General features: G+C 37.1%; 1 protein-coding gene across 2 annotated transcripts; it reads left to right on the top strand.

The window, feature by feature from the left end:
- The first annotated feature begins 2,443 nt into the window (after positions 1-2,443).
- On the top strand, positions 2,444-26,165 carry LOC117324895. 2 transcript variants are annotated; one of them, XM_033880724.1, is made up of 3 exons: positions 2,444-3,927; positions 18,059-18,082; positions 23,971-26,165. In XM_033880724.1, the coding sequence occupies exons 1-3, from the start codon at positions 2,879-2,881 to the stop codon at positions 24,422-24,424; spliced, it is 1,527 nt and encodes a 508-aa protein (XP_033736615.1). In that variant the 5' UTR covers positions 2,444-2,878; the 3' UTR covers positions 24,425-26,165. The 2 variants fall into 2 exon arrangements, with proteins under 2 accessions (XP_033736615.1, XP_033736616.1); XM_033880725.1 differs by lacking the exon at positions 18,059-18,082.
- Positions 26,166-26,787: the final 622 nt, after the last annotated feature.

The raw sequence follows: 26,787 nt of genomic DNA, 5'->3' as shown, positions 1-26,787 counted from the left end.
TGGAATTACAATTATATTATATGGATAGCCATACCGTAATATTCCCATGCTAAAATAAAAAAGATAAATAAATGAAATACAACTGTATTAGTTTAAGATAACATTCTAGGCTAGTTATTTATGATAAATTTGATACATATACTTATTATTTATACATTTTATACATATACTAATTATTAATTTAGATAATTATGAAAAATGAGTGTAATTATGGAATTTAATGTCTGTTTTATGAAAACTAATATAGCAATCACAAACATTCGGCATAGCAGCTTGATGAACCCTGTTAGATGTATTAAAAAGGATTATACAAAAGACACAGCAACACCCTTTAGAGGAGGGGGCTGTACGTACACCCTTTAGAGGAGGGTCTGTACGTACACCCTTTAGAGGAATGTCTGTACGTACACCCTTTAGAGGAGGGGTCTGTACGTACACCCTTTAGAGGAGGGGCTGTACGTACACCCTTTAGAGGAGGGGTCTGTACGTACACCCTTTAGAGGAGGGGTCTGTACGTACACCCTTTAGAGGAGGGGTCTGTACGTACACCCTTTAGAGGAGGGGTCTGTACGTACACCCTTTAGAGGAGGGTCTGTACGTACACCCTTTAGAGGAGGGGTCTGTACGTACACCCTTTAGAGGAGGGACTGTACGTAACCCTTTAGAGGAGGGACTGTACGTACACCCTTTAGAGGAGGGGGCTGTACGTACACCCTTTAGAGGAGGGTCTGTACGTACACCCTTTAGAGGAGGGTCTGTACGTACACCCTTTAGAGGAGGGTCTGTACGTAACCCTTTAGAGGAGGGGTCTGTACGTACACCCTTTAGAGGAGGGGGCTGACGTACACCCTTTAGAGGAGGGGCTGTACGTACACCCTTTTAGAGGAGGGGTCTGTACGTACACCCTTTAGAGGAGGGGGCTGTACGTACACCCTTTAGAGGAGGGGGTTGTACGTACACCCTTTAGAGGAGGGGGCTGTACGTACACCCTTTAGAGGAGGGGGCTGTACGTACATCCTTTAGAGGAGGGTCTGAACGTACATCCTTTAGAGGAGGGGGCTGTACGTAACCCTTTAGAGGAGGGGTCTGTACGTACACCCTTTAGATGAGGGGTCTGTACGTACACCCTTTAGAGGAGGGGTCTGTACGTACACCCTTTAGAGGAGGGGGCTGTACGTACACCCTTTAGAGGAGGGGCTGTACGTACACCCTTTAGAGGAGGGGGCTGACGTACACCCTTTAGAGGAGGGAGCTGTACGTACACCCTTTAGAGGAGGGGGCTGTACGTACACCCTTTAGAGGAGGGGTCTGTACGTACACCCTTTAGAGGAGGGGTCTGTACGTACACCCTTTAGAGGAGGGGTCTGTACGTACACCCTTTAGAGGAGGGGGCTGTACGTACACCCTTTAGAGGAGGGGTCTGTACGTACACCCTTTAGAGGAGGGTCTGTACGTACACCCTTTAGAGGAGGGACTGTGCGTACACCCTTTAGAGGAGGGGGCTGTACGTACACCCTTTAGAGGAGGGGTCTGTACGTACACCCTTTAGAGGAGGGTCTGTACGTACACCCTTTAGAGGAGGGACTGTACGTACACCCTTTAGAGGAGGGGGCTGTACGTACACCTTTTAGAGGAGGGGTCTGTACGTACACCCTTTAGAGGAGGGGTCTGTACGTACACCCTTTAGAGGAGGGGCTGTACGTACACACTTTAGAGGAGGGGTCTGTACGTACACCCTTTAGAGGAGGGGTCTGTACGTACACCCTTTAGAGGAGGGGTCTGAACGTACACCCTTTAGAGGAGGGGCGTGTACGTACATTGTAATTCGACAATCCCAGAGTTACACGTGTCTAGCTCTACATATATAAATCATATGCGTTCGAACTCAAGATATCATTTCTAGGAATCCTTGAATGAATTTACTGCAAAAGGTTTGCAGTAACCATGACTTAACTTATTAGGTATAGTATGACTTTCTCGATGTAGATCGGGATATTACAGTTTGTTTGCCCTAATGACGCAATAGGTCATCTGTGAGCCACAATATATTCCTTGATATAGATCTTACGTGTTAGTATAGTTAGACAGGTTATTCAGATATGTTCCCAGAAAGACGATATTAAGAAGATAAAACAAAATTTGGATGAAAGTCAATTTGAAATTTGACTTTTGTCATCACAAACTTTAAAACGCAAGGCAAAAATCGGAACCTAGGATTAACGACTAAGCGCCTTTAAAGGAGATTTATTTACATATTATATCAAGTCTTACGGACGGTAATAGTTTTAAGTGCAAATTATTTCTGTATAACGTACGTACCGTGTGTGTACTAAGAACTTAAGTTTGCCTCATAAACCTGTCGACATTACGCCCGGTTTGGTGGGGTTCTCCTCGAGTGCTTGCTGAGATCCCGTTATAATATACTTACCTCGATTTGTATACGTAAACCAAGCGTACCTATATAACATACATTGATCCGAGTCTATCAGATTAGGCATAGCTATGCCCGAAGCTGCTACAATAGACCAGCGCTCTGTGTTTCTATATATCGACTGTTTGGTGTACGAGTCTCCCATAACAAACCCGGGTATCACGCGGACCGGCTGGTGTTAGACGGCACCAGTTCGTTTTGACTTGGTGTTGATACTGTGATATTCAACCTATCTGTATATGTTGTGGAAGCGGTGTAATTTCGAGATAGCCTGAGTATCATATTATTTCGGTGATAACATATCTAGTGTCTTGGGCTATGATTGACATATATTATTGGACATTTTGTACACGACATGATACCACATGGCATTAAACAATTTTGTGTTCAGGAGTATGGACCTTAACATTTGAATACATCTATTCATACCGTGTTATAGTTTTCAGCATGTTGGACCAAACTCAGCGTTGGGCTACTTTGACAAATTTCGGAAATATTCCAAGTATGAAGGAGGCTTTAATGAGCAAACAGCAGTCGGATCATAGAATACTGAACATGAAGCTAAAGCAGAGAGCTTTAACTGGAAAACCACAAAATAAGAGATTTTCATCGTCGGTGTCTACCTTACAGGGTCGGGAACCACGCCGGTATCCAATGGAGTACTCTCGAGAAGACTCTACGAGAGCTGGAAAGCAACATCAAACACTTCGTAAACAGTTGGAACAACGAGTATACAACGCTAGGGTAGACAGCGGCAGTCTCAGGCATTACAGCCTTGGCCTGTTTGACAGTGTCGTTCAGAATCTCAACAAAAATGACTCCAATATCAAGCCAAAACAGCTGCCAACAAAGCAGCCCTATACATATAACGTGTCTGAAAAAGAAAAGGAGAGAAAAGTCATTCGGCCACAAACAGCAGCTCACAATGGACCCTCACAAGATGGGAGCCTTTTGTATAACAAACGAGGGAAAGTATTGAACTCCATAAGACTAAGACCACAGTCCGAACCTGTCGGTAGGTACAATCATGAAAAGGGAAAGATTGTACCACCAGAAATACAGAAGACGCTGTGTCAGAGCAACAACGAATTCCGTGTACTGACCTCACCTATGTCCATCCATCCTCCGTCCCCGAGGTCAAGGTCATCCTCAATTAGTGATTTTAAACTCGTACCATTGAATGGAACTGGAAGTATTTCTGAAATGTCATCGGTCCATGACTTTAACACTGATGGGGCTGTTCGTGTTGACCTGAACAGTGAGAATGGGTTTGTCGAGGTAGATGAACTAGAGACGTCTCGTACCTCATCACAAATATCCAATGACCTTGCGTTTAGAACAAGGAATATGCCCTCAGGTACTGTCCATTTTTACTCATTAGAGTACGAGAGTTCTGTAGAGGAATCTATCCCAGAGGCATCGCCATCGGCTGAGGTCAAGCCCCCTCCTCCACCACCGGAGGAACCAAAGACCAAAGCGAAGAAGGGAAAGCAGCGGTGAGTAATATCTTTGGTTTACCTAGGCCATAACCCAAGTCCCGAATGGTTACTTGAGGCCAAATGTACCAAAGTCTTTGTTCTCGTAAAACGGGTGAAATTCAATGTGTTAAACACAAGTCTGTTGTTTGTTTTTGTTTACTCAAGATATTTCGACTAAAGTAATACAAATGACAGAAAGAAGTCCTGTTTTTACCCAACCTTTTCGCATGTACGACATAGGTGCCATATTTAAGCAGGATCACACTTAAGTAGAGTCAGTGACCTCCAGTTTTATATTTCTGTTAAATCCCAACTATGAGGTACATACACATTTGATATATAACTGAGTTCTAAATGTTACGCTAAATAGATTTTGTTTAAATACGATAGTGAATCATTAGACTTTATACCGCAAAGACGCGCGAAGCATCTGGCATCGCTTTACGAAAACAATTTATGAACGTCGGAAGCAGCTTCATTGCTGAAGTATTCATTTTGTAAACGAGTACTTTTCCTGCTCTTTAAAGCAAAGGTCTCTACATTATATAAAAAGAAATGTTTATTGTTCCTGCTGATGTAAAGTTTTAACAAATTTCGGGATAAGAGATGAAGTAAAACACATTATAGAGGTATGGGGATAGGGAAAATCTACACATTGTGCTCAGAAATCCAGCGAACTCACATTTCTGATGTTAAATGTATATCTTCAGATAAGTTTCCAGTCTTCAATATATTGAAGACGAGAACAATTGAATATATGTTAATTAGGAAGTAATGAAGCAATGCTTGATACATAACGTGTTCCCGTAACTATGCTTGGTTCGGAATGTGTTATTGATATAAATAGGACCTTAAATGCCAACTTGTGTCGGCGGAGTTGAAATAAGATACTGCTTCTCACATTGAGTAACCTGGCGATCATGAAATAGTCGACCTTCATTACAAAAGTGTGGATAAATGATAAGGTAGTTATACAATTATACGTAAACGAGACGATCATTACGTACTAACATATTCAGTGTCAATCTATAGCTATCTATACCACGTGATTAATTTGAAATTGAATATTTGTATAGACTTGAATATCAGATATTTGAAAATCTGTACTCTAAAAGGAACTATTATAAACTGTCACCATTTAAAGTATTTAAACTACTTCAGACAATTTCAATGATATATCTATTTGATTTAATCAAAAGACTTTAGTAGAATATAGTGCACGATACTGCGGTATTGAGTTTCTTTATACATCCCTACTATTGTAAAGATGCTTATGCTAAATATAAAACGTACCGATGGTCCTTAACTAATATAACATATACCAATGGTCCTCATCTAAAACAACGAGCAGGCAAGTAACATGATAATGTATGGATACAATTTAACAAATAATCGTCATATTGGTAAGTTTGGAAGTCACATGAGAATGTAGGGATACAATTTAACAAATAATCGTCATATTGGTAAGTTTGGAAGTCACATGAGAATGTAGGGATACAATTTAACAAATAATCGTCATATTGGTAAGTTTGGAAGTCACATGAGAATGTAGGGATACAATTTAACAAATAATTGTCACATTGGTAAGTTTGGAAGAAACACAAAATCCATTTTTTCCAAAACTCGTATCAATATCAATTTAAAAAATGATAAAGAGGATATTTATTGCACTTTTGCCAGTGAAACACAGAAACTTATCAAACTGATTAAACTTATATTCTCACTGCAACGATGTGCAGTGAAATATAAGATTTTGCAGTGAAAATGTAAGTTTTATTTGTTTGACAAATTTCTGTGTTTCACTGGCAAAAGTGCAATAAATATCCTCTTTATCATTTTGTAAATTGATATTGAAAATCTGTCATACAAAATGTTTTGTAACAGTTTTGAGTCATTTTGATACGATTTTGAAAAATGAATTTTGTGTTTCTAACCCGATAACAGCTGAACTTTCAAAATGGCGCCGTCAAGTTGAGGCGCAGTAATGTCACACAGAGACGATGTCATGAATTATGTTACTGATTTCCAAACTTTTTGACACTATCAACTTTCAATGTTTTTTATTTGGTTTATAGTATAAAAAATAAGAAAAAGAATATGAAAAGAGTATGACAGAATATTTCGATACTTTTCATTCGTACTTCGTTAATTCGCCGTCGTGAAAATATCGATATTCTGTCATAATCGTGAAATATATGTTATAGTCAACGGGAAACCTTTCAATACCCTTTATATTTTTTTAATTCAATGTTATCTTTGAACATGCTTGCAATAATGTATTGATATATTAAGCTGCCGGACTAAAAAATAGTTTGGCCCAGATGTTTTGAAAAGGGATAAAAATAATCTCATATATTATGCGATATCAGAGAACATCATTTCTATCGAAATGTTGGCCCATGGACATACATGAGCCATGTATAACGGTTTAAGGAAAACTTATCAAGCTAGGTTCTTATTGAAAAATAATTGAATGCTGAACCAGACACGAACATCAACATATCACCAACAATACTAGATAATAGATAGCCTTCAGTTAATTCTATGTAACGTTTGGTGTTGACTCAAACATCTTAACAACATATCACCAACAATACTAAATGTAAATAATAAATATCCTTCAGTTAATTCTATGTAACGTGTAATGTCCACTCAAACTGAACAACTTTCTATAAATATCTCGTTGTGTACTGCTCATTATTATTTTGTATCTACTTCAAATTAATCTCTAATATAAAGAGTTATAAACAGCGTGTAGGTCTGAAATGACACGTGATCATTACTGCTACGTGATCCCACATTAAGCCACACAAACATGACGTATGTCAACTTGTATGAAGACTAAACATCAACCAGGGACAGATATGGATACCCATGATATAAAAACCAACATTAATCAGGGACAGGTATAGATAAATACTCCCCATGATATAAAAACCAACATTAATCAGGGACAGGTATAGATAAATACTCCCCATGATATAAAAACCAACATTAATCAGGGACAGGTATGGATAAATACTCCCCATGATATAAAAACCAACATTAATCAGGGACAGGTATGGATAAATACTCCCCATGATATAAAAACCAACATTAATCAGGGACAGGTATAGATAAATACTCCCCATGATATAAAAACCAACATTAATCAGGGACAGGTATAGATAAATACTCCTCGTGATATAAAAACCAACATTAATCAGGGACAGGTATAGATAAATACTCCCCATGATATAAAAACCAACATTAATCAGGGACAGATATGGATACCCATGATATAAAAACCAACATTAATCAGGGACAGGTATAGATAAATACATCCCATGATATAAAAACCAACATTAATCAGGGACAGGTATAGATAAATACTCCCCATGATATAAAAACCAACATTAATCAGGGACAGGTATGGACAAATACTCCCCATGATATAAAAACCAACATTAATCAGGGACAGGTATGGACAAATACATCCCGTGATATAAAAACCAACATTAATCAGGGACAGGTATAGATAAATACTCCCCATGATATAAAAACCAACATTAATCAGGGACAGGTATGGATAAATACTCCCTATGATATAAAAACCGACATTAATCAGGGACAGGTATGGATAAATACTCCCCATGATATTTCAAAACAACATTAATCAGGGACAGATATGGATAAATACATCCCATGATATAAAAACCAACATTAATTAGGGACAGATATGGATAAAAACACCCCATGATATAAAAAACAACATTAATCAGGGACAGATATGGATAAAATCACCCCATGATATAAAAACCAACATCAATCAGGGACAGATATGGATAAAATCACCCCATGATATAAAAACCAACATCAATCAAGGACAGATATGGATAAAATCACCCCATGATATAAAAACCAACATTAATCAAAGGGGCAATGTCTGTTGTTTGGATAATGGATGACCTAAACATTGTACAAACCATTTTAATATAATTAATTGTTCTTTGTTTTCTTGGTAAATACTCAATTGTGATTGGTCGAAAAATTCTTTTCATTCTTCTATGAAAGAAATTCCGAGAATGGCGCGAAAAATGTGACGTCACTATACGACAATTGACGTTGCGTATTGATTTGAGAAAAAGAATCCGATTTAAAACCAGTAAAGTTGTACATAAAACATGTTTTAAATTAGAAAATCATTTTCAAAAATTAATTATAAGCGTTGATGTCAATTTTTGTTTAGTTTCATCGGGGTATGAAACAAATTTTGTTTGCAAACTTCTGTAAGAATCCGCTACGAGGATTCATACAGTTTGCAAACAAAATTTGTTTCATACCCCGATGAAACTTAAAAAAAAAAATGACATCAATGCTTAAATGAATTGATGATTAAAATTATTACGTACTTACGTACTGTACTTTGTAAGTGTTGAAACATAGAAAAGTAATTCCTAATAATACACTTAGATGATTTCGTTCTCTCTTGTTTTATTAAGAAAATGTAGACCAAGGTTCTGACAGATCAAGTTTGTCTTGTACATAGCAGGATCACATTTAGAAATAATTGTTAAATTAGTAAGACACCTAGGTCTTTCTACCACGGGTATCCATGACCGCGGTCAACCCAGCCATAGTACAAGATGTCACAGATATTTAATCTGGTCTCTCTGGATTACAGATAATGAAGGCTAATTTAAAACACAACAATAAAATCCATTTAAAACTCTTGATAAATGAGTCATTCAGAAATATTATCCCTATCAGGCTAATTTAATCGATGAAAACTTCAGCGCTGGGGTATTTAAGGGCCATCAAGTTAAATCATTGACGGTATTTAAGTACATATTTCAAACATAGAACAAAAAACAATGAAACTTGATATTTATTTTGAAATATTGACCAGAGCAGACAAACGTTGATAACCTGACATATCCCCTGACGAGAACAAATATAAATGATCTGAATAAAAGTTAACAAATCACAGATAAACCCGAACATCGTGTCCTGTATGGTATAGATAGCTTGGAGTAGAATGGAAAAGGCAATGGAAGTGTTGAACCCTCTTCATGGTAACAAGAGGCGACTAATGTGATGTCATGTACAAGATAACAATACTCATTATGATAGATAACAATACTCATTATTTCATTTACTGTCCTTTGTTTTCATTTTCATTTCCGATACACATGTTCTGAGTTTTGTTGATATAAGGAATATCAGCTTAACAATGAGTAGCCATAATGTATGAAGCCACCACCCTCATACGACACTTCTAGCTATAGTAGATCACGTTTGTCTGTGTATTGATTGGCTGAAAACATGTTACATTCACCAATATAATTTGTGGTCACATCCAACACAGAACTAAATATACCAGCACGTGGCTTATAAGGAGACTCATCAACACACAAGTATAACGTTCCCTATTACACACAAAGACAAATACCTTTTAATCCTTCGAACAGCATGTCCTTTGGTTTCTATAATGTTAACAGTTGAGATAGACAATAATATGATAAAGAGTGATCCAGTTTGGTAAAATGACATAGTGATATCATGAAGAGTGCTCCAGTTTTGTCAACTGGCCTATGTGATATCATGAAAAAAGTACATTAAAAAATACCTTATATATCAATATCTATAAATATAGATATACAGAATGTGCATTTTGTCTCTATATTGGATATACTTGTTTATGATGAAATATGATATTAAAACCAATTCAATAATCAGTTAGATTAAAACAAAACCAATTCAATAATCAATTAGATTAAAACAATCAGAACTTTAACTGTATGGTACTTCACAATCGCCGAGTTCAAACAAGAACGACTCTATTAAAATGTCTAAGTTTGGCATGTGTTAATGATTTGTCGTCTAAAATAGATATTTCTCTTATCATGAGCCAGCTAGTTCGTGTTTACAGTGCCTGTCAATGGTATCATGTTGGTATATCTACAGGCGTGGCCGGCTGTAAGCATGTGTATTGTTTATAAGTATTCTTTGTGCAATGAAGCTTAAGTGTGACTGATACGCCTGTATACACAACTCCCCACAGTATTGTGTATTACTTATATTTCCACGAATAAATGGAAATAATTTACTGCAATTTATTGTTCAAAACCTTATAATAAGAATGACACTTATCGGGTACCATGTTGTATATATATATAACCAAGAAAAATATAATAAAACACACACAACAAAGTACATACAACAAAATACACACAACAAAATACATACAACAAAATACACACAACAAAGTACATACAACGAAATAAACACAATAAAATACACACAATAAAATACACACAACAAAATACACACAACAAAATACATACAACAAAATACACACAACAAAATACATACAACAAAATAGTAATTACAGGTTACAACACATTCAACCTCCCGAGGTAGGTTTATAAATCATTTCAACAGAGGACCATGTTGTTGGCTCGGTATGTTTACCTCGATAGTCTGTCAAGGTCACAGATAGATACAAAAGAATGCTATTGTAGTCAATTATCAATCGCATGGTGATAGCCGATTTTATCTCCGGATATTAAAATGTTAACTCAAATGTGAGGAATTTGTATGTACTAATTTAAAATAATTAGGCCTTAATATTGTATTGTCCATAGGTGATTGATCAGATACCGAACAAATCCATATAGTCATTAAGATCACAATGAGATATCACTCATCAGAATTAACTACGAAAAATCCATAATCATATCTGTAAACAAAATTCATGACGCTATATGTCTTAATAATGAGTTTATAAACAATAACAACACAGATAATGATATTAAAATGATGTATTAACAAAAGACAGGATATCAACATCATACAACAATAATACTCGGACTCTACAACACACAGGTAAAACATATAGTAATATATCTAAACACTATAACAAAACAAACAAACAAATTGCATTTAGGGCTGTCTTGGCTGCTGCATATGCTTACACAATTACCCGCATGAAATTCCTACTAGGAGTAAGGCCTTATCCAGTAACAGGAAAGAGCCGTCCTAGTATAGGGAAACAGGGTAAGTATATAGAATTTAGCTGGCACGTTTTGTATGAGATAATATAGAATAGGTAGAGCAGGTTGTTGCGAGGCGAATCCTGAGTCCTATTGGAGAACCAGGCGAAGGTCCTGTACAACAAAGACTGCTATCATACGTAGTTGGGTTACAATGACAGGCGAGTCCTGAGTCCTACTGAAGAGCCAGGCGAAATGGTCCTGTACAATGTTCCGTTTTTTTTGTTTTTGTTTTAATCTTTTTGATCTAGCTACAAACGTAGAACCAAAGATAGCATACTGTATTATATTATCAACCCACACAAAACAGAGCCCCGAAAATAGAGGCACCGATCCAGCAAGAGGGACATTATGTACCATCTTCTAAAACTGGTCAGAACGAAATAAGGTGTTTTGAAAAAGCTTGGGTTACAACTGTCATAATATTTTCCGTTACTAAGTACTTAGATATGCAAATATAAAATCTTACATCTGCTTAATAACATACGTAGAAACGTGATCAAAATGATGACAAAAAGTGATATCAAATTAGTTTTTTGTTAACAGTGCATTAAGATAATGTAAGAATTAAACTTTGAAATGAAATTCAAAATGGAATTTCAATACAAAGTTGTATGTCAATGATAAAATTATTCTTCGAACACCGTGTACCATGCAATTAAGCTCTTCCCAACAATATTTCATTGCTTCATACATGTACTTTATCTCTATATACTTAATAACCGTCCTTAGTACGTGAACTTTATCGAATCTCTTTATACTTAATAACCGTCCTTAGTACGTGAACTTACTTTGTTCTTTACCTTTTTTACCGTGATAGTAAAAAGAAAGCATAAATCGATTATTAAAAATCACAAACCCAATATAAGATTCGTACGTATGATCAGAGCACACTTCTTTGAAGCACATAAATCTACCTGTGGGAATGTTCCCATAGACTTCTTTCAGTGTCGATCTAGAATCTCGCCATTGTGTTAAAATTCAATGTTTATTCAGTTTATTTGAATTAAATTCAAAAGATAATGAATTTACACTGTTTAGCAGGGACTAATCGCCTCTAACACGAATACAGAATAGATTCTTTGCATTTAATTCTGTCTTTTATGTATAGTGGTTTTGTCGACGACAGCATTACACAAACTCGTCATGTAAACACAGTAACGGTAAACTATCACGAAACAGCACATCGAATTTATATAACACAAAAACCATTTCATTGAGTAAACATTACTTATGAAAGCATGTGTATATTCAAACAGTCCTGTCTTGTATGTTTAGGTATGTTTTAATGATATTAAAAGTATACGTTGTACAGGTATGCGTGGTAGTGGGTAGTAGTTTTGTTAAGGTTTTCATACCTCTCTATAATTTTTTTTTTACGAAAACAAATAATATTGATAACACCATTACTATTTCACTTACAAATATTGAAACGGATACCCTGGGCATCATCGATACGTCGGAAATATCCTTCAGAATACATGTAATAATATAACAAGTAACCCACATATCAAAGCCGCCCTACATGTATATATGAATATTAATATATGAATTACATAACATTCTTAAGTATGGGTACTGGCCACGTATACATTAACAGTCATACAGACCCAGGAACGGCTTGTTTTACAGTCAAAGTCACAAACAAACAAAACTAGTTTTTCTATATTTGAATACAATTCTTAATATCAAACCTTTACTGTTCATCAAACTATATTGTATGACACCAAAACTGTACTGTTTATCAAACTATATCGTACATGTATGACACCAAAACTGTACTGTTTATCAAACTATATCGTATGACACAAAAACTGTACTGTTCATCAAACTATATCGTATGACACCAAAACTGTACTGTTTATCAAACTATATCGTATGAAACCAAAACTGTACTGTTCATCAAACTATATCGTGTGTCACCAAAACTGTACTGTTCATCAAACTATATCGTATGTCACCAAACTTTTACTGTTCATAAAACTATATCGTATGACACCAAAACTGCACTGTTCATCAAACTATATCGTATGACACCAAAACTGTACTGTTCATCAAACTATATCGTATGTCACCAAACCTTTACTGTTCATCAAACTATATCGTATGACACCAAAACTGTACTGTTCATCAAACTATATCGTATGTCACCAAAACTGTACTGTTCATCAAACTATATCGTATGACACCAAAACTGTACTGTTTATCAAACTATATCGTATGACACCAAAACTGTACTGTTCATAAAACTATATCGTATGACACCAAAACTGTACTGTTCATCAAACTATATCGTATGACACCAAAACTGTACTGTTCATCAAACTATATTGTATGACACCAAAACTGTACTGTTCATCAAACTATATCGTATGACACCAAAACTGTACTGTTCATCAAACTATATCATATGACACCAAAACTGTACTGTTCATCAAACTATATCGTATGTCACCAAAACTGTACTGTTCATCAAACTATATCGTATGACACCAAAACTGTACTGTTTATCAAACTATATCGTATGACACCAAAACTGTACTGTTCATCAAACTATATCGTATGACACCAAAACTGTACTGTTCATCAAACTATATCGTATGACACCAAAACTGTACTGTTCATCAAACTATATCGTATGACACCAAAACTGTACTGTTCATCAAACTATATTGTATGACACCAAAACTGTACTGTTTATCAAACTATATCGTATGACACCAAAACTGTACTGTTCATCAAACTATATCGTATGACACCAAAACTGTACTGTTCATCAAACTATATCGTATGTCACCAAAACTGTACTGTTCATCAAACTATATCGTATGACACAAAAACTGTACTGTTCATCAAACTATATCGTATGACACCAAAACTGTACTGTTCATCAAACTATATCGTATGACACAAAAACTGTACTGTTCATCAAACTATATCCTGCGATGCCAGACCTTTAATATTAATTAAACTATGTCGTTTGACGTCAAACCTTTAATGTCCATCAGACTATATCTTGTGACGTCAAACCTTCACTGTTTATTAAACTATACGTCACGTGAATTGACAAAAGATGAAATGTATATATCGTTATCATATTTAAAGGAAATGTATATATCGTTTTCATATTTAAAGGAAATGTATATATCGTTATCATATGTAAAGAAAATAAGCCGAATATGCCCTACCGGGTATCAACATTCGTCGTGTCATTTACATGTTGTTTTTTTAGATAACACAATAAGTCTATGATGACACTATAGTTTATTGATCCAATATGTTCATAGTGTCTGAATCCCTACAAGGTCGATAAAAGTATGTTGCTTGTTGTATTAGTGGAATTCTAAAGGAAATAACGTTTATCAGCGGTGATCACTGCAATGTACTAAATCATCTGCATTTGACTATGTGTTACACTATTTGTTGATGGAGAGTATTACAATGTTTGTTGATGGAGAGTATTACAATGTTTGTTGATGGAGAGTATATATAATGTTTGTTGATGGAGAGTATTACAATGTTTGTTGATGGAGAGTATTACAATGTTTGTTGATGGAGAGTATTACAATGTTTGTTGATGGACAGTATATACAATGTTTGTTGATGGACAGTATATACAATGCTTGTTGATGGAGAGTATTACAATGTTTGTTGATGGACAGTATGTACAATGTTTGTTGATGGACAGTATATACAATGTTTGTTGATGGACAGTATTACAATGTTTGTTGATGGACAGTATTACAATGTTTGTTGATGGAGAGTATTACAATGTTTGTTGATGGAGAGTATATACAATGTTTGTTGATGGAGAGTATATACAATGTTTGTTGATGGACAGTATATACAATGTTTGTTGATGGACAGTATATACAATGTTTGTTGATGGACAGTATATACAATGTTTGTTGATGGACAGTATTACAATGTTTGTTGATGGACAGTATATACAATGTTTGTTGATGGAGAGTATGTACAATGTTTGTTGATGGAGAGTATTACAATGTTTGTTGATGGAGAGTATTACAATGTTTGCTGATGGACAGTACATATAATGTTTGTTGATGGACAGTATATATAATGTTTGTTGATGGACAGTATATACAATGTTTGCTGATGGACAGTATATATAATGTTTGTTGATGGACAGTATATATAATGTTTGTTGATGGACAGTATATACAATGTTTGCTGATGGACAGTATATACAATGTTTGTTGATGGACAGTATTACAATGTTTGTTGATGGACAGTATATACAATGTTTGTTGATGGACAGTATTACAATGTTTGTTGATGAACAGTATTACAATGTTTGTTGATGAACAGTATTACAATGTTTGTTGATGGAGAGTATTACAATGTTTGTTGATGGAGAGTATTACAATGCTTGCTGATGGACAGTATATATAATGTTTGTTGATGGACAGTATATATAATGTTTGTTGATGGACAGTATATATAATGTTTGTTGATGGACAGTATATATACTATTTGTTGATGGACAGTATATACAATGTTTGTTGATGGACAGTATATACAATGTTTGTTGATGGACAGTATTACAATGTTTGTTGATGGACAGTATGTACAATGTTTGTTGATGGAGAGTATTACAATGTTTGTTGATGGACAGTATGTACAATGTTTGTTGATGGACAGTATATATAATGTTTGTTGATGGAGAGTATTACAATGTTTGTTGATGGAGAGTATTACAATGTTTGTTGATGGACAGTATTACAATGTTTGTTGATGGAGAGTATTACAATGTTTGTTGATGGAGAGTATTACAATGTGTGTTGATGGACAGTATTACAATGTTTGCTGATGGACAGTATATATAATGTTTGTTGATGGACAGTATATATAATGTTTGTTGATGGACAGTATATACAATGTTTGTTGATGGACAGTATTACAATGTTTGTTGATGGAGAGTATTACAATGTTTGTTGATGGACAGTATTACAATGTTTGTTGATGGACATTATTACAATGTTTGTTGATGGACAGTATATACAATGTTTGTTGATGGAGAGTATTACAATGTTTGTTGATGGACAGTATATACAATGTTTGTTGATGGACAGTATGTACAATGTTTGTTGATGGAGAGTATTACAATGTTTGTTGATGGAGAGTATTACAATGTTTGTTGATGGAGAGTATTACAATGTTTGTTGATGGAGAGTATTACAATGTTTGTTGATGGACAGTATATACAATGTTTGTTGATGGAGAGTATTACAATGTTTGTTGATGGACAGTATATACAATGTTTGTTGATGGACAGTATGTACAATGTTTGTTGATGGAGAGTATTACAATGTTTGTTGATGGAGAGTATTACAATGTTTGCTGATGGACAGTATATATAATGTTTGTTGATGGACAGTATATACAATGTTTGTTGATGGACAGTATATACAATGTTTGTTGATGGACAGTATATATAATGTTTGTTGATGGACAGTATATATAATGTTTGTTGATGGACAGTATATATAATGTTTGTTGATGGACAGTATATACAATGTTTGTTGATGGACAGTATACACAATGTTTGTTGATGGAGAGTATTACAATGTTTGTTGATGGACAGTATATACAATGTTTGTTGATGGACAGTATGTACAATGTTTGTTGATGGAGAGTATTACAATGTTTGTTGATGGAGAGTATTACAATGTTTGCTGATGGACAGTATATATAATGTTTGTTGATGGACAGTATATACAATGTTTGTTGATGGACAGTATATACAATGTTTGTTGATGGACAGTATTACAATGTTTGTTGATGGACAGTATTACAATGTTTGTTGATGGACAGTATATACAATGTTTGTTGATGGACAGTATTACAATGTTTGTTGATGGACAGTATTACAATGTTTGTTGATGGACAGTATATACAATGTTTGTTGATGGACATTATTACAATGTTTGTTGATGGACAGTATTACAATGTTTGTTGATGGACAGTATTACAATGTTTGTTGATGGACAGTATTACAATGTTTGTTGATGGACAGTATATACAATGTTTGTTGATGGACATTATTACAATGTTTGTTGATGGACAGTATTACAATGTTTGTTGATGGACATTATTACAATGTTTGTTGATGGACAGTATTACAATGTTTGTTGATGGACAGTATTACAATGTTTGTTGATGGACAGTATTACAATGTTTTTTGATGGACAGTATTACAATGTTTTTATGGATGGACAGTATATACAATGTTTGTTGATGGACAGTATATACAATGTTTGTTGATGAACAGTATTATGTTTGTTGATGGACAGTATATACAATGTTTGTAGATGGACAGTATTACAATGTTTGTTGATGAACAGTATTACAATGTTTGTTGATGGACAGTATTACAATGTTTGTTGATGGACAGTATTACAATGTTTGTTGATGGCCATTATTACAATGTTTGTTGATGGACAGTATTACAATGTTTGTTGATGGACTGTATTACAATGTTTTTTGATGGCCATTATTACAATGTTTGTTGATGGACAGTATTACAATGTTTGTTGATGGACTGTATTACAATGTTTGTTGATGGACAGTATTTTTCAATGTTTTTTGATGGACAGTATTACAATGTTTGTGGATGGACAGTATATACAATGTTTGTTGATGGACAGTATATACAATGTTTGTTGATGGACAGTATTACAATATTTGTTGATGAACAGTATTACAATGCTTGTTGATGGACAGTATTACAATGCTTGTTGATGGACAGTATATACAATGTTTATTGATGGACAGTATTACAATGTTTGTTAATGGACAGTATATACAATGTTTGTTGATGGACAGTATTACAATGCTTGTTGATGGACAGTATATACAATGTTTATTGATGGACAGTATTACAATGTTTGTTGATGGACAGTATATACAATGTTTGTTTGACCCAAATAAGCCGTTTGTCCTGATAATGTGCAGCACAGCAACAGTGACCATGTGTTCATGCTAAGTTTGGATTAATCGTATTATTGATATATCTATGACAATCTACCTGATCGTACTTTGTGTATAAAACAAGAAGTATACACTTTAACATAAACATGTATTGCTTTTCCCAGGTTAAAATTTCTTGCTAAGGCCATGTAAGTACAGACTTGATGTTGATTGAGAGCACTTTTACCATGTTTCTATGGGAACATGTATGCACCACCCAATCTGTGTTTCCATGGTTACGCTTATAACATAACCGTTAACCCCAATGTATGTTTACAAAGTAATCCGATGTATGTTATCACTGCAGTCATGTAAGTTTTTGGACGAAATCTTTGTTTTTGCATCGATTTCAACACTTTCCGTAATGAACGTGCACTTCCTTATACGGAATGTCATTTAAATCACCCATGTATTATATAACGTCATGTGAACCTCTTTTTCCAAATGCATTTGTGACATTTTGTGCATCCACTGCTTCAGAAGAAAATGGTTCAAAACTGGTATCTGAAACTAATCATCCTTGTATATGGATTGGCCATCATACATGTAAATATCATTCTCCATCTACCTGGTTACTAAGTATTATTGATTGATTGTTACTACTGTAAAAATAAGGTCACCATACAAGGTCAGACTAGGGGGTCACCATACTAGCTCAGACTAGGGGGTCACCATACAAGGTCAGACTAGGGGGTCACCTTACTAGCTCAGACTAGGGGGTCACCATACTAGCTCAGACTAGGGGGTCACCATACTAGCTCAGACTAGGGGTCACCATACTAGCTCAGACTAGGGGGTCATCATACTAGCTCAGACTAGGGGGTCACCATACTAGGTCAGACTAGAAGGTCACCATACTAGCTCAGACTAGGGGGTCATCATACTAGCTCAGACTAGGGGGTCACCTTACTAGCTCAGACTAGGGGGCCACCTTACTAGGTCAGACTAGGGGGTCACCATACTAGCTCAGACTAGGGGGTCACCTTACTAGCTTTGACTAGGGGGTCACCATACTAGCTCAGACTAGGGGGCCACCTTACTAGGTCAGACTAGGGGGTCACCATACTAGCTTAGACTAGGGGGTCACCATACTAGCTCAGACTAGGGGGTCACCATACTAGCTTAGACTAGGGGGTCACCATACTAGCTCAGACTAGGGGGCCACCTTACTAGCTCAGACTAGGGGGCCACCTTACTAGCTCAGACTAGGGGGTCACCATATTAGTTCAGACTAGGGGGGGTCACCTTACCAGCTCAGACTAGGGGGTCACCTTACTAGCTCAGACTAGGGGTCACCATACTAGCTCAGACTAGGGGGTCATCATTCTAGCTCAGACTAGGGGGTCACCATACTAGGTCAGACTAGAAGGTCACCATACTAGCTCAGACTAGGGGGTCATCATACTAGCTCAGACTAGGGGGTCACCTTACTAGCTCAGACTAGGGGGCCACCTTACTAGGTCAGACTAGGGGGTCACCATACTAGCTCAGACTAGGGGGTCACCTTACTAGCTCAGACTAGGGGGTCACCATACTAGCTCAGACTAGGGGGCCACCTTACTAGGTCAGACTAGGGGGTCACCATACTAGCTTAGACTAGGGGGTCACCATACTAGCTTAGACTAGGGGGTCACCATACTAGCTTAGACTAGGGGGTCACCATACTAGCTCAGACTAGGGGGCCACCTTACTAGCTCAGACTAGGGGGCCACCTTACTAGCTCAGACTAGGGGGTCACCATACTAGTTCAGACTAGGGGGGGGTCACCTTACCAGCTCAGACTAGGGGGTCACCTAACTAGCTCAGACTAGGGGGGGGGGGGGGGGGGGGGGGGGGTCACCTTACTAGCTCAGACTAGGGGGTCACCATACTAGTTCAGACTAGGGGGTCACCATACTAGGTCAGACTAGGGGGTCACCATACTAGGTCAGACTAGGGGGTCACCATACTAGGTCAGACTAGGGGGTCACCATACTAGCTCAGACTAGGGGGTCACCATACTAGCTCAGACTAGGGGGTCACCTTACTAGCTCAGACTAGGGGGTCACCATACTAGCTCAGACTAGGGGGCCACCTTACTAGGTCAGACTAGGGGGTCACCATACTAGCTCAGACTAGGGGGTCACCTTACTAGCTCAGACTAGGGGGTCACCATACTATCTCAGACAAGGGGGTCACCATACTAGCTCAGACTAGGGGGTCATCATACTAGTTCAGACTAGGGGGTCACCATACTAGCTCAGACAAGGAGGTCACCATACTACAGCAGCTCTGACTAGGGGGTCACCTTACTAGCTCAGACTAGGGGGGAGGGGGGGGGGGGGGTGTCACCTGACTAGCTCAGACTAGATAGTCACCATACTAGCTCAGACTAGGGGGGTCATCATACTAGCTCAGACTAGGGGGTCACCATACTAGCTCAGACTAGGGGGTCACCATACTAGTTCAGACTAGGGGGTCACCATACTAGCTCAGACTAGGGGGTCACCATACTAGCTCAGACTAGGGGGTCACCATACTAGCTCAGACTAGGGGGTCACCATACTAGCTCAGACTAGGGGGTCACCTTACTAGCTCAGACTAGGGGGTCACCATACTAGCTCAGACTAGGGGGTCACCTTACTAGCTCAGACTATGGGGACACCATACTAGCTCAGACTAGGGGGTCATCATACTAACTCAGACTAGGGGGGTCATCATACTAGCTCAGACTAGAAGGTCACCATACTAGCTAAGACTAGGGGGTCACCTTACTAGCTCAGACTAGGGGGTCACCTTACTAGCTCAGACTAGGGGGTCACCTTACTAGCTCAGACTAGGGGGTCATCATACTAGCTCAGACTAGGGGGTCACCTTACTAGCTCAGACTAGGGGGTCACCATACTAGCTCAGACTAGGGGGTCATCATACTAGCTCAGACTAGGGGAAATTTCCCTTTGCGGTCGCCAGTTCATAGCGCGGCACGGGCAGTTGTTTACTCTTCCCTATTACACTGTACTAGAAAGGTAAATCAGGACACGAGCAGATGATTACTCCTACCTATTACACTGTTCTAGAAAGGTAAAGCAGGATACGGGCAGGTGATTACTCCTACCCAGGGGCGTAGCTAGGCCAACACAAATGTGTAAGCCCAGGTGAGGGGTGTGGGGGCCACCTAGGCCCCCAGCGGGTCCAGGGCAGAGCCCTGGTGGGGAGATTAGGGGGGCAAAGCCCCCTGACGGAAAATGAATTTCAAGATTTGATGAGGGTTTGAAAATTGATTTCCGAGATAGTAATTTCAAAATATGTTTAATTCTAAATCATACTGAACTACAAGTTTTCCGGTATAATCATATAATTGATGTTCATTTGTTTCTATAGTTTAGACAAAAAACAATTGTCTGTTTAAATTTAAAGGCATTTTCAATTTGGGTAAGAAAGCTCATGTCTAGGTAATTCGGGCCTTTCTGGGATAATTTGTGGTCGGAACATGTAGGTCCGACTTTGCCATATGTCTGTGGTACGTTACTTGGGCCAGGAAATGAACTATCAGCACACTGGTTTAACTTTTTAGTCGCTGGTTCTTCTTCCTTGGGTTTGAAGAATGTATCGATCCTGGGCACATTTTTGAAGCCTTCTTCATTTTGAATAGATACACTTTACAACATTACACAACCGGAAACAGGGGGTTGACAGTAATAGACAAATATGATGTGATAGCTATTCCGGAATGCACAAGACCTATATTTATTTATTTCATTTTATTTTAAAATATATAGCACACAGTGGTACATTTTCTGGTATTATCAATCATTTGGTTATAATATTAAATCAAAACTTTGAAGTCATAATCACTTACTTTTTCTCGGAGGCTACTTGAAATGTTGGACCATAACATAAAGGTATGATTTTTATGTGTAAGCCCGGGCTTTTTTTCGAATGGACGCTACGCCCCTGCTACCTATTACACTGTACTAGAAAGGTAAATCAGATTACGGGCAGGTGATTACTCCTACCTATTACACTGTACTAGAAAGGTAAATCAGGATACGGGCAGGTGATTACTCCTACCTATTACACTGTACTAGAAAGGTAAATCAGGATACCGGCAGGTGATTACTCCTACCTATTACACTGTACTAGAAAGGTAAATCAGGATACGGGCAGGTGATTACTCCTACCTATTACACTGTACTAGAAAGGTAAATCAGGATACCGGCAGGTGATTACTCCTACCTATTACATTGTACTAGAAAGGTAAATCAGGATACCGGCAGGTGATTACTCCTACCTATTACACTGTACTAGAAAGGTAAATCAGGATACCGGCAGGTGATTACTCCTACCTATTACACTGTACTAGAAAGGTAAATCAGATTACGGGCAGGTGATTACTCCTACCTATTACACTGTACTAGAAAGGTAAATCAGGATACGGGCAGGTGATTACTCCTACCTATTACACTGTACTAGAAAGGTAAATCAGGATACGGACAGGTGATTACTCCTACCTATTACACTGTACTAGAAAGGTAAATCAGGATACGGGCAGGTGATTACTCCTACCCATTACACTGTACTAGAAAGGTAAATCAGGATACGTGCACTTCCGTCAATGGATTGCCATTATCTGTTTAAACTTAGAAATATCATCCCAACATTAATCATTCGGTACCATACACTGGACATCACGCCTTGTTGTATGCCTTCCTCCTTTCATCTTGTATCGCATATACAGCTTCACAATTAATGTTTTCAAAGAGTTAAACCTATCCGTTATGCACGTCACTCACAGAACACCTGTCGACGTAACTAACGGATTGTGTTGCACCTGCCAATAGTATTGGCCTTCACACCAGTTTGTGAATGTTAGAGATCAGGAGGGCCCTCAATAACACTACACGGAACAAACACGAGACATATATAGACCTGATACCCTGATCGACCTGTGCTATGGTACATGTACTACTCCTTAACACAGGCGATTGTAAACTAGACAAAAACTTACATATCCTCGCTGATTGGAATAACTGCCGGAACATATTTAAGCATATCAACTATGTATAGTGAAATTTCATTATCTCGTCTCCTTGAATAAAAAAAGTTTAAAATCATACACACATCACTCGTCTGAGTACTTCTGCGTTATCAGACTCGGGGTGTTCAGAAGTCCATATGATGTAAATGATAGTAAACTGTATATACAATATACTACATATACTTACATGTACGTAAATATCTAGTAAAGTTTGGTGCTGTACAAAGACAAGTAATACCATTCGAGTTTTTTGTTCAAGTTGGAGTATCTACGCGTTATATTCCCATTCAGACATTATCCGTTGTAGTGTATTTATTGACCAGATCATTTCATTAACCAAACCAGGTAGACATGATACCGTGTTAGAGAAGTTTGGATCAAATTCAATATGTCATTAAAAGGAACCTGAAATAATATTTCTTTGGAAAGCGGGATATTTATTATTATCGAATATAGTGTAACGAATATGTGTATTAAAAATTTGGTTTCACAATCGCCTGTGTAGTCGTAAAGTATTTACCAGCTATCTGTTGAGGGCTTCTATCAGTCGACCAGTTTATGACAAAACAGTTTATCTGTGTCATCGATTAGCAGTTAAACTGTGGAAGATACACAACCCGATAATGGTGCGCTTTGTTATGTTGTGGTATTTATAACAGGAAAGAGGTCTTCATAAACAATACAAATATTAATGTTTTATAAAACCGATATTGATATAAACCGGGTGTTTACCTACGGATACCATGGCCTCAGTTTATGTACACAAACAAATATAACCATTAGTTGTCAATAAGATAGTGCTATAGGTCGGCTACTTACACTTTTATTTTAAGTCTTGTATGTGTATGCAGGTAACTAAACTGTAATAATCTTTAGTGGTACAATATGGAAACTGTAATAATCTTTAGTGGTACAATATGGAAACAACACGATTAACAACAGATCTCAATGGAGCGGTCGTGTTCTCGGAAAATGTAAATTGCTGTAATATTTTCATTCTTTTTTGTTTTATTTTGTCAGGTCTAGCGCCAAAAAGAAGAAGGAAGCAGAGCCCCCTCCTCCTCCTCCGCCGGAACCGGTAGTGATAAAGGTACCGGAAGTAAAAAAACCGTTGAGAGGACCAAAGTGTTGGGTAGATGACGCAACTGTGACGAGTGAATTTGACGAAAAGACTGATAATGGGCAGATGACAGCAGACGACAACTGTCCAGTCTCTGTGGTCAAATCCATCACAACTCTGGACAACCGTTTAACGGACACAGTAGATCCGGTAAATAATGTCGAACTGCAGCAGTGTCAAGAAGAAAATCCTGTACCAATAGACTCTGATGTAGAGGGCGCTGAGGATGGCCCCTCTTACCTACCGAAATTTCTCTGCCCAAGTTCCATTCAGAAATCTAAGCACGCCGCCGTCAAAGAATGGTTAAATACCACGAATTTCAACCACGCCGAGCGATATGTTCCTTTGTTATGAAGGGAAATCGCGATCGTATCTAGGAAAACGTATGAAACATTCACAGGTTCTGTTGAATTTTATCTACGTACTCAAAGGTTAATTATCTTATGATTCAAGCGTAATAAAATGTAATGTATCACGAACTGCGTGACCAAGGACGGAGAGGTCACCATACACAAAGGTGATGTGTCATCGAATGATGTACTCCATGATATATAACAACGTGATGTACTCCATGGTATGTTACAACGTAATGAACTCCATGATATATAACATGATGTACTCCATGATATGTTACAACGTAATGTACTCCATGATACGTTACAACGTATTGTACTCCATGATACATAACATGATGTACTCCATGATATATAACAACGTGATGTACTCCATGATATGTAACAACGTGATGTACTCCATAATATATAACAACGTGATGTACTCCATGATATGTGACAACATGATGTACTCCATGATATATAACATGATGTACTCCATGATACATAACATGATGTACTCCATGATATATAACGTGATGTACTCCATGATATATAACAACGTGATGTACTCCATGATATATAACAACGTGATGTACTCCGTGATATATAACAACGTGATGTACTCCATGATATATAACAACGTGATGTACTCCATGATATATAACAACGTGATGTACTCCATGATATATAACATGATGTACTCCATTATCTATAACAACGTGATGTACTCCATAATATATAACAACGTGATGTACTCCATAATATATAACAACGTGATGTACTCCGTGATATATGAAAACATGATGTACTCCGTGATATATTACATCATGATGTACTCCGTGATAAATAAAAACATAATGTATTCCATGATATGTTTTAACATGATGTACTCCGTGATATATAAAAACATGATGTACTCCGTGATATATAAAAACATGATGTACTCCATGATATGTTTTAACATGATGTACTCTATGATACATAACATGATGTACTCCATGATATATAACAACGTGATGTACTCCATGATACATAACATGATGTACCCCGTGATATATAAAAACATGATGTACTCCATGATATGTTTTAACATGATGTACTCTATGATACAAAACATGATGTACTCCGTGATATATAACAACGTGATGTACTCCATGATAAGTTTTAACATGATGTACTCTATGATACATAACATGATGTACTCCATGATATGTAACATGATACACTCCGTGATATGTTACAACATGATGTTGTCCAGTGGGCGTTTGTTTATTCTAACTCGATGAATATTTCTGATGGTGCTTGGCGCCATTAATGACAACATCTGTTGAATATATACATGTTGGGATAGTTTTGCTTGCGAATAAATACTCTTTAGTTACAAATATATATTTTTTCACATAGTGATACCAGAACAAAACATGTCTCCCATACATATTGGTATTACACTACGATTGAGGTTTGACTGTATCAACAGAATGTGTATAGCATACCAAATGACAGAGTTAATTTATAAACGGTAACTTATTTGAAGTTATATGAATGCTACGAAGTGAAACATAGCAACAAAACAGACACTGGCCATCTGAATAATTATCAAATGTGTCCGTACATATTCTATCTAATACAACGACAATAACAATAACAATACTCTGAACACCAGGACCCTAGCAATATCTTCTTTCTGTATCCATATCGATGTATGCATTATAGAATGTGTGTTCAGTGTTGTAAAACAATACACCATGTGTTTTCAATAACGAGTCGTTTGTTGTTAATTTATAAACTATGGGATCATGGAATTGATTTTATTCTTTATTACTTCATAACAACTTCATAGCCAACAAGTAAATACCAATTTACCTATCTACACCGTTACTTCAATCATTATGGCTGACCAATCTACACCATTACTTCAGTCCTTGTGACTGACCAATCTACATCATTACCTCAGTCCTTGTGACTGACCAATCTACATCATTACCTCAGTCCTTGTGACTGACCAATCTACACCATTACTTCAGTCCTTGTGACTGACCAATCTACATCATTACCTCAGTCCTTGTGACTGACCAATCTACACCGTTACTTCAGTCCTTGTGACTGACCAATCTACACCATTACTTCAGTCCTTGTGACTGACCAATCTACACCATTACTTCAGTCCTTGTGACTGACCAATCTACACCATTACTTCAGTCCTTGTGACTGACCAATCTACACCATTACTTCAGTCCTTGTGACTGACCAATCTACACCGTTATTTCAGTCCTTGTGACTGATCAATCTACACCATTACTACAGTCCTTGTGACTGACCAATCTACACCATTACTTCAGTCCTTGTGACTGACCAATCTACACCATTACTACAGTCCTTGTG

This window comes from Pecten maximus, chromosome 4, assembly GCF_902652985.1.
Source record: "Pecten maximus chromosome 4, xPecMax1.1, whole genome shotgun sequence".
Classification (NCBI taxonomy): domain Eukaryota; kingdom Metazoa; phylum Mollusca; class Bivalvia; order Pectinida; family Pectinidae; genus Pecten; species Pecten maximus.
The sequence above is the reverse complement of the archived record's forward strand: the minus strand, read 5'-3'. Positions and strand labels throughout refer to the sequence as shown.

Bases quoted from the DNA above. Each gene is read 5' to 3' on its own strand.
- LOC117324895 (XM_033880724.1), top strand. From the start codon at position 2,879: ATGTTGGACCAAACTCAGCGTTGGGCTACTTTGACAAATTTCGGAAAT. The intron at 3,928-18,058 runs GTGAGTAATATC...TGCTTTTCCCAG, and splicing joins GCGAAGAAGGGAAAGCAGCG to GTTAAAATTTCTTGCTAAGG. The intron at 18,083-23,970 runs GTAAGTACAGAC...TTATTTTGTCAG, and splicing joins AAATTTCTTGCTAAGGCCAT to GTCTAGCGCCAAAAAGAAGA.